General features: G+C 39.1%; 1 protein-coding gene and 1 long non-coding RNA gene across 10 annotated transcripts in view; both read right to left on the bottom strand.

Moving 5' to 3' along the window:
- Positions 1-7,534: 7,534 nt before the first annotated feature.
- On the bottom strand, positions 7,535-8,405 carry LOC132863857 (uncharacterized). The gene is made up of 3 exons (XR_009650158.1): positions 8,360-8,405; positions 8,118-8,176; positions 7,535-7,613 (listed from the first exon to the last, which is right to left on the bottom strand). It is a non-coding gene; the product is annotated as an uncharacterized LOC132863857 (long non-coding RNA).
- Positions 8,406-8,669: 264 nt separating this feature from the next.
- The window catches only part of arhgap12b (Rho GTPase activating protein 12b), a 46,113-nt gene continuing 44,289 nt past the window's right edge, over positions 8,670-10,493 (bottom strand). For all 9 annotated transcript variants that reach the window (XM_060896771.1, XM_060896736.1, XM_060896744.1 and 6 more), the window contains one exon: positions 8,670-10,412. In XM_060896771.1, coding sequence (XP_060752754.1) covers positions 10,238-10,412 — 175 coding nt within the window. In that variant the 3' untranslated portion in view covers positions 8,670-10,237. The remainder of the gene's footprint in view (positions 10,413-10,493) is intronic.

The following is a 10,493-nucleotide window of genomic DNA, read 5'->3' as shown; positions in this document are numbered from 1 at the left end:
AAGAATTCACAACTTTTCTGGAACGAGATCATTTGCACACAATGAACTTGAAACAGATTTTAAACAAAAAAATAAAGAAATTAAAAATAAAATATATATGTATATACATATATATATACATACGTATTTTTTTTTTTTAAACTCTTTTCTGGATTTAAACACATTCCCAAAATATGGAAAAATTTCTATTTCAAAGCAAAGTATATATACTTTGCTTTGAAATAGAAATTTTTCCATATTTTGGGAATGTGTTTAAATCCAGAAAAGAGTTTAAAAAAAAAAGGGATACAAGTCAGAAGCTTGTTGGGTTATTTGACTGAGAGAACACATTAAAAGCTTGTATGTCTCTACATAATCGCTATATAATAAAAACTAATAATTAAAATGACCTGATAAAATAATTTTGCATATTTGAGATGTAACTAAACAAACAATTGTTGGAGGATGGATGTCTTTTCAGTTTAATTGTCTTCTACATGAATAGCAGCTGATGGTACTGGTCTTCTATGGGTTTTATTTTATTTTTATCTTTTTAAAGAGCCAGAGCACAGAAAGAACAGAAGAAACGAGATCACAAAAAAAAAAAAAACACTGATTTATGGATATACTTAAGACCTTGAAATGAAGCTTGGAAGTCAAAATCACGCGACGTTTACATTTAACATTTACAACCACAGTACAATGTCGGTTTACTAGATTTATTCCCAAAAAACTTACGTTAATTAAAGAACACAGTTCATAGTTCTACACTGTATTAATTAACACACACACTACCCTGACACTACACTAAATCTGATACTAATCTATTTCCTATTAAAGCATGCTAATCAGACTAAACTCCTGTTTCTTACAGGATAGAAACTAATGTAATGTAATGCAGTCTAGACAACAGGGGAAGAGAGCCAGAGCCAGAAAAAGACACAAGAGAGACAAAGATGTGATGGACAGTAAAAAGTCTCCTAACCTTGAGAACTCCCCCAAGGTTATTGCCATTGATCAGGGTTGGATTTCAGGGCAGCTTTTGGGCCAGAGAGCATGAATTAGTAATGCACAAATCTATAATCTGATGAAAAGTCTGAAAATGATGCCAATGCCACACTAGCTTCTTCTGCTCTGATACTGCATGGCTAAATGTATGCTAATGTGGCGTCTTCTGTATGGGTCTGTGTAGATGTGTCTATATGTAAGACATCTATATATAGATGTGTGTGTACATTACACACCCCCATTGTTCAATACCTAAATACTAACGCTTCTCTGTTTTTTACATTTGCCACCTAGACATTTTAAAGGAAATCAAGTGACGCTAGCTGAATGTAGGACATACCGCCTGTGTAAATAAACAATTATGGTTAGTCTGTGTGTAAAAAAAAAAAAACATCATCTACACAGTAACTGAGGGAATATCTTTATGGAAGAACAGTTCATCACTTTAGTACGGTTCTAGAGACGTGTAGAAATTGAGCAGAGCTTGTGGTGGCTACACAAACGGCTAAGAAGCTTTGTTATTGTTGTTGTTGTTTTCCCTTTAATTAATCACCTATCTTTAATTAAACACTATAGCCATCTCTGAGCACTTTCCCTCTTACTTTACATGTTCTTATTCCGCTGATTATAATCTGTAATCTTCATTGATTTACAGTGAAAGTGAATGTACAGTAAAGCACCAAAATTATGGTGAGAAAATCAAAACATCAGTACTTGTATTCACTACTTGTAGCTCTCCTGTCCTTCAGTGACAATTCAGAGCGCTCACTATCTTTCTTTCTCTCCAACTCTTCTTTCTCCCTTTGTCTTCTCCTACATCTAATTCAATCAAGGTAGAAATTCAATTTGTCTCAGGTATAATTCAAAATGCTACACCCTTCCCGGTAATGTCTTAAACACTGTAATGTGATGTCTCATACTGAAACACATGGCCTGATGTTCTGTACTCAGGCTTCATCAGACCACTTACTGGACATAACATACATACTGCATGAATTCCATTAGCACATGAAGACTAAACACTAAACAGTGTGTGTGTGTGTGTGTGTGTGTGTGTGTGTGTGTGTGTGTGTGTGTGTGTGTGTGTGTGTGTGTGTATTGTGCCTGTCTAAAGGTGGAGTTTGTAAAGTCGGAAAGTTACTTAACCTGCAGAATTATCTGGGCAAAGCTCTTTTAGGAGGAAAAATATATACAGAACTGAAATGTTCACTAGTTTGTTCATTTCAGGCTTCGGTTTCTAAATCTTGACGCAGAAATCATCCCAGCTGATGCACAGCTAGTCAATTCTGCACTTTTTCCTTACAATGCGACTTGCGTGATGTAAATACAGCAGTTACAGAGAAAGTTTTAATAGTCAATGTTTCACTGCAATTGCAATTCATTTTGCTTGTAACCTTCATCGTTTTCTTCCTCATGTGCTTATGCTATTTTTTTTTTTTTTTACTATTATACTATTTGCCCTTTTATTCACCAACACCATCCATCCGATGTTCCTGTTAATGAACTCACCTCCACACCGCCTCAAACTCTAGCACATTCACGACATATTGTTCTTCAGACCGATGTTGACCTTTTACCTCCATTGTACATTAACACTCTAGTCATCCTACTGCTGCCTGAACAATGCGCTGGATCTATGTGGATATGCAACTCAATTTTCAGGGGTTCTCTTTCTTCCTCCTCCCTCCTGCTGTGCTTAGAGCCAGATGGCACAATGTAGAAAAATCAATTAGAGTTCCACCTAAGGGGCAGGGGGAGTTTACCCCAGCCAACCCCTCCTGAAGCATGGGCATGGGAAGGATCATTCACTCTTCCTGCTGCCAGTGTCCATCAGCTCAACACTAATCCACTTCTCTCTCTTTCTCCACCCACTCTAACCTCATTAGAGCACTGGGAGAGCGAGAGATAAAGGTGGGGGCATGGGGCGTGTTTGGAAGTACAGTGGACTTATGCTAAATACTAAATTACAAGCACATGCACATGCAATTGGGCAGAGGTGGAGCAGGAAAGACCATAAAGACCTATTATTCCATGTTAGTAAATCCTGACAGAAGGCGAGAAAAAAATGAGAAGGAGCTAAAAGAGGATGATCTGAAGAAAAAACAGCCAAGCTGGTAGTATAGATTACGGTTAAATCACGAGGCAAAACATAGTACGTAGCATTGCAGTTTTGTAGAAATATTTCCTTTAAATATTTAAAAACGATTCAAAAGTTAAAATGCATGTGCTAACAAAATTGAATCCTGTGCTAAGCCAGTTCCATGCTGAAAGGAGGAAGAGGAGGAGGAAGAGGACTCATTTTCAGCATATTTAGGAGACAGGTTGGATTTAAAGACATGCTCTAGCATTTTATATCCTAATCTCTCACCAGCACATGTACAGAGTATATGCAATACCACATAAAGAAGCCGCTGTATGGTGAAAACAACAGAAAAACAGTCTAAGCCTTCACATTGTAAGGATATTTAAAGCAATTTCCATCTGAGTGACATAACTAAAACATAAAGCGTGTATTTAAACTAATTCGTGGTTAAGTGATTGCAGTATTGTGAGCATCAGGACACTGCACACATGGCTCACTACATCACTTGACTGAGCAGCGAGACTCAAGCTGCCTACATGTGCACACTGCGTGATTTGATGCACACGACCCCGCTCACTAGATCACTCACTTCTACGCATTGACATAAATATCTGCCTCTCAGCTCCCCAATGGACCTTTAGATCACATGCCACAATCCCAGAGAGGTAATGTGTTTGTAGCCTAGTTAGAATGTGTCCCATGTGGATACATTGATCATGTACGCATTACATTTCTGTGGAATTATGATGAAAAATCTGAGATATTAATACCTTGCTTTGGTGTGTGCTTCTTTTGTGGAGAAGAAATGTTTGGCTTGATGTAAGCTACTCATCTAGACTTTTCACTTCATATGGAATATTTGGAAGAGTTTTATTTTCTCTACATTTTGACACTTCATTCATTCATTCATCTTCTACCGCTTATCCGAACTACCTCGGGTCACGGGGAGTCTGTGCCTATCTCAGGCGTCATCGGGCATCAAGGCAGGATACACCCTGGACGGAGTGCCAACCCATCGCAGGGCACACACACACTCTCATTCACTCACACACTACAGACAATTTTCCAGAGATGCCAATCAACCTACCATGCATGTCTTTGGACCGGGGGAGGAAACCGGAGTACCCGGAGGAAACCCCCGAGGCACGGGGAGAACATGCAACTCCACACACACAAGGCGGAGGCGGGAATCGAACCCCGACCATGGAGGTGTGAGGCAAACGTGCTAACCACTAAGCCACTGTGACCCCGTTTTGACACTTAATTCAGATTTTTGTAGCTGCAAATGTAAATGTAAATTTCTAATCTTTTTGCTTAAACAAAATGAACTTCTAAAAAGGGGAACAAATCATCACCGAATCTCTTAAAGGGACAGAAATGTCCAGTACCATGTTAAACAAGTTTAAGATCAAGTTGAAGTTCAAGTTAGCTTTATTGTCATTCCGCTACATGTTGAGTCAAGCAATGGAACGAGATGTCATGTCTCACAGGTCAAATGGTGCAACATACATACAGACATAAGACATAAAACAACAACGAAGCAGGGGGCAGGTACGGACTATGCCATCAGTACAAAAAATACACTCAAGAAATAAATATAAATATGTGGACTATACAATGCTTCTCTTGATATATTACACGTGCAATATCAAGGGAAAGCTGGTAGCGGACTAGTGCATGATGCAATGTGCAAAACGAGCATGTAAACGTGTATTGTCTGTGGGTTTTCTACACTGTTTTAGTTTTTGATGTGCCAGTGTGCTAATGCTGTGGTGAGTGCGGCTGGTGGCGGTCAGTTGGGTCATGTCACAGGAGGCCTGTGTATTTTTTAGGGGTGGCAGTGGAGGTTTGAGTTTAGGGCTCTCACAGCTTGGGAGAAGAAACTGTTCCGCAGTCTAGCAGAGCGTGCTCTGATGCTCCAGTACCTTCTTCCAGATGGTAGGAGCTGAAAGATGTTGTTGGAGGGATGGGTGGGGTCCCCCGCCATGCTGTTGGCCATGCTGAAGCATCGCTTCATGAAGATGTCCTCGATAGAGGGGAGAGGGGCGTCGATGATCTTTGCGGCTGCATTTGATGAAATATAATATAATTCACTTATAATACAACAAAAGTGCAGTTCAATAAAGCATCAATATACCTTACAGTTAAAGCAACTATATAGCAGAAATGACACTTGTTAAATGTTATGTAGATTTACACAACTTCAGCAATTTCTCTTCATTTTCTGCAGGTTCACAGTTCTGGAGTCTCGTTCACTACTAGGGGCAATTTAGACTAGAGAGTCCACTTACCTAAATGTTTTTATTTGTGGGCTGAAACTGGAGAACTCGGAGAAAACAGATGCAGAGAACATGCAAAAGTTGTCCGTGGCAGAAACCTGAGCTCGAGGTCGACCTCGGACAAACTCTACTCACTGCATCCGTGTGCTGCCTGAAGCGACACAGTAAAATTTAATATTCCATTATTATTATTTATGTTTTTTCCAATGAATTGGAGCTGAAGCTTTTGTCCCATGAGATAGAAATGACCACATATATTAATTTCTGAAAAAGCAATCTCCGCAACGTTAAAAAATACAGATATAGAGCTTAATTTAGAAATACATTTGATTGACAAATTCACAAAAAGGCCTTAGAAAATCATATCACCAAATAATTGATGGAATACACCCTCCGTATAGACTTCCAGTACAAGATTCTTAAAGGTTTTTCTTTGTTTAGTTGCAATCAGGAAACATTTTATAATTCTTATTTGTCATAAGACCACATCGACTTAGGGATGGAGATGAAAATGAATTGAAAGAACACCGGAAAACTAGTTTAACAGACACTCAGTAACCTGTGAGTAGACTGAAGTGAATTTAGAATTGTCCGTTTCTTACGGTGTTCCTTCTATCCTAAAAATGCTTATGGGAATAAAAGTCCATAAGAGGATGCTGCATGTTATCTGCACAAGATGCCCTGATTGATTTTCACCTTGAAACACATTTCTCATAGCCACAGTGGAGTAGCTTCAGTTAGCAATGCGCCTGCTTGAGTACCTGCCATAAATCACCACAACAACGAGGCTCGAGTGCATGTGTGTGAGAGATGCGTCTGGGTGGGCAAGAGTGTAAAGTAAACTCTAGGGAAACACAGTCATAATACCGGCACAAACACCCCTCATTTATCATGCACAAGTGTGTGCACATACTCACACACACAGCACACACACGTGCTACACACTAACAACCCTATGATTTCTCAGGCTATAATTAAGAAGCACTCGGAGCTATTTCTAAGTGTGATCGTCACTTAGTAGCACTAATAAGGAGGTTAGATGTTGAAACATGTATCATTATGTCTCTGAGGGTAACACAGGCTCTGTTATTGACTCTACATCCTAATAAGCTGCTGACTAGGACCGGCTCTGTTGCTGTGGGCTGAAGAGGACACATCAGAAAGGAAGAGAGACCCACCACGTGGCCGTCAGCAGCAAATTAGTATGTAGAAGCACTCAAACCAAAAAAAGTGTGAGGAGAGAGTCGTGTGTTAGAAATCACAGCGAAATCTCATGCGGTCCCTTCTCTCTAGGCGCTTTCAGGTGTTTCATCGAGCTTAATTCATAGACCTTTTAGCGATGGCTCAGGTAATGTAGCATGGCTAAGCCAATCATACAGCAACTCTCAGCACTAAAAGGACATGAGGAAGGGGTTCATTATCTGTCCTGCTCAATACAGCCAGCTTTAGATTTATTGCCTCCTTAATGGGGATGATTGTATTAGCGAATGAAGGGACATGAATTTGCATGTGTGTGTTGTGGGGGTGATTTTACATTGTTTAGATATACCAACCTGGTATTTCCAGCATTTTGCAATTACCTTATGTAAATCCTAAATAAAACATCTGTTTAAAATGCATTGGATTTTCCAAAGCAAAATGACTAAGTCCAGCCACAAGAACTTCATTAATACTGAGGCACAGCCCATGACATTTAAAACACATGATTATGTCACCAGGACGCACAAAAATGTGTTTTCCAAATAACGTTCAAACCAAACACTTAGACAGATTGAGCAATATCCTTACTGGGAAATGGTCGGAATATATTATTAGTGGTGATTTGAATATATCCTGTGCTGTGTAGAGAAAGAAAGAAATCATGCTGATGTGTACTTAAGAACAGGAAAATTAGTCAACTCCTAAAGTAAATACCAATATATTACATCTTTATAATTTTCTGCAAATATTAGCGCATTCATACACATTACACTCACGAAAAAAACAAACACACAAACACACACGTATGTGTGCGTACTCAGAGGCTTTAGTGTGCTTAAGGCCTTATTCCCTGACTGAGGCTAACATAAAATATAAATTCTTACTGTTGGGCCACTCTTATAAGTGTCAAGAAGACAGATCGACTAGAGAATTACCATCAACTAAAACTGTTTACATTCATGTAAATATCCATAAAAGCAGTTATCTTGTCAAATAAAACTCTACACTAGTCCTGGGTGCATCCTCCACATGCAAATGATTCTTGCTGCTTCATTTTGCTGCGCCTGCCAAAGACAAAGGCAAAAGCTTTTGGGGTAAATGTTGTCTTTAGCTAAACATTTCACACTACTTTATCTTTTTAGAACTCTGCAGCATTAGCCTTTCAACAATACTGCAGTCTCCATGGACACAGCTGAAACGGATCTAAACGTTTCCACATGTTTCCCATTGAATCCAATTACTCACATTAGGTGTGGCTTCTACACAGGAAATACAGAAACTACTCATGAGACTACAAAGGCTCTGATCAAAGAGGGATTAAAACTTATCTCTGCGATTTTAAAACCACAAGCTTACTGCCAAGATGTGGCGCACACACACACACACACACACACACACACGCACCCCTACCCATTTTAAGCCATGTGACCATATGAGCTCTATGTTGGTAGGCCATGAATAAGGACTGTTTGAGAGATGGAGGAACACTGCAGAAGAAAGTCAGAAAAAAACGACAGAGAACCAAAGTGATGAATGTTTTATGGCTCATAATGGTAAGCTCAAATTACCTCCCCACACTTTGGCCTCCGTGGACCTGAGAGACTGGGAGCTTTTCTGCCTTGCTGCCCTGAAATCCAAAGTAGAGTATGATGTGCACGTCACACACCGCTGACGCTCTAGCTGCTCAAAACTGTGGTCAAAGCTCTGAATTATGGATATGAGCTAATTGTTTTCTCATTTGGAAAGTCTGATCCGCTCCCCTCTGCTATACAGGTTGTGGTCTCAGGCAGGCCTGTGATTTTATACTTACCCTGTTATTTGTCTTGTATTTGTCTAATCCAGGCAGGCTCCTACTGAAGAAAAAGAGCAAACACTATATAAAAACTCACTCGGAAAAACAAATGATAGCCCTAATAAAGATACCCTCGAGTCTCTGGAACACGAGCATTTTATTAACGGACCATTATAGACATTTTCCAAAAGACATATTTAAAAAAATAAAAAAAACTAAAAAAATACTGTAAAGGCTTAACATGTTAAACAAAATGTAAAAAAAAAGTAAGCAAGACTAAGCATATTTGTGAAGGAAGGTGAAAAATAATCACACAAGAACAACAATGTAGTTTGCATGTGATTTCTTTTTAATTAGGATTAGACATGTCAATGTCAAACAGTAGTTAGTCTCACAATTACATTCAAATGTGCTGTTCACAATGCATTGCAATACAACCCTTCATCTGAAGCAATTAATATCTCATATGTATTACTCTAATATTTATTATACAATATTAGGGAAATCTTTTGAACTTCAAAAGATTTCAAAATCATTTAACCATAATCTGTACATATATATTTTTTAACTCCTGTATAAAAAGGCTTTTCATTGTGTGTACCTGGAAAAAAAAAAAAAAAAAAAAACACCACATGTGCAGCATGACTACACCATAAACACTATTTCCTGTACAACCCTGTGTTTTTGCTGTTTATACTGATGTAGAGATGTACAGAGAGAAAAGTAGGTGTGGAGATCTATTGATCTGAAACAGGAGCATCACGACTGAACGCAAACGTCTCCTCTTTCAAATTCCAGTAACGCAGGAGCGGGAACGAAGGGGGAAGAGAAGTGTAAGGAGGAATTGGGGGAAAAAATAAAATAAACCCAATGGCTGGCAAGCAGGATGAAAGGAGGACAATTTCAGCAACCTAACAATTTTAAATTGCGGAAATCTGTGTGTTTTAGTCCTTGAACACAAAGACCAACCTCTCACTATGATTCCACTTTCATGTCCTAATACAGCCGTAGTCCAGTTATTTGATTGAGTGCAGAGTTCCTCAGAGCTCACAGAGCCTTTAGTGACCCTATTGAACAGGACAGCAATCCAGTGGTCAGTTATGGTCAGGGGATGCAAATCTTTACAGTCCCATCAAAGAATGTGATAGAGGGATTGCAGTCTAAATGGCAGATAGTATAAGCTTGGAAAGCAGGAAAGGAGAAAAACAAGTCTATTAAGACACAAATCCTTCTTCAGGGTCCGATTATTTAATAATACTGACAAAGCTTTTACGCATATTTATATAGAATAATGGCTCACTTTTCCTCCATAGATTAGCTTTTGAGCAACAATACTGCATTTCATAATGCTCCGTTTCCATTTCTGTGTTTTTCAGAAAAAATAAAGAAGTGCAGTTTTGTCCAAAACAAGAAGAAGAAAAAAAAAAAGAAACTCCAATCCAGTTTCAGATGTACTTCACTATTCACTATATACATACAGTTGAAATCTCTTCATATTCCATCACACTGAGTTTTCCAGACTGCTACAGATATGAGTGTAACATCCAGGTAGAGCAAAAATAGAGGAGCATCCACTGTGCCAAACAAATAAACAAATCCAAAGCAAATCCTTTTCTCAATCAGGAGTAGCAGCTCCTTTCCAGGAATAGTAAACCAGGGAAACAGCTTCAAAAGTCCAAAAGCAGGAAGTGCATGAAGTACCTTTTAATATTCTTGTTTTATTTCGACCACTTAGCAATGTTATAATGCAGATATTCTTCTTTTTATATGTTCGGTATTAAGCCTGGTCCACAGCAAATGAAGCATGCCTTTGCTTTTACATGATGGATTCTGCAGTGGTTATGGTTTGGCATTACTTTTGGAGAAGCAGCACATGAGATAGAGTTCCCAGGGGCTCTACCTGCCAAATATGTTGTCATATTCCAGGAGGATCAGTTCTACAATCTGATTCTGGTAGACCATATGGACTGCCATGTTGCCCGTCTCGGTCTCGGGTCGCAGGAGGGTCGGGCCGAACACAATGGCCACGCTCTGAGTCGTCATCCTGTTCGCCTCGCCGTGTTCGATCACTCTGAAGGAAGAAGGAGGGACACAAGTTCACAATGATCCCTTTAACAAACATGATTCTAGCAATATATTCAAGCATATGATT

This window comes from Tachysurus vachellii, chromosome 2, assembly GCF_030014155.1.
Source record: "Tachysurus vachellii isolate PV-2020 chromosome 2, HZAU_Pvac_v1, whole genome shotgun sequence".
Lineage (NCBI taxonomy): Eukaryota > Metazoa > Chordata > Actinopteri > Siluriformes > Bagridae > Tachysurus > Tachysurus vachellii.
This window is presented reverse-complemented; position numbering and strand designations above follow the sequence as displayed.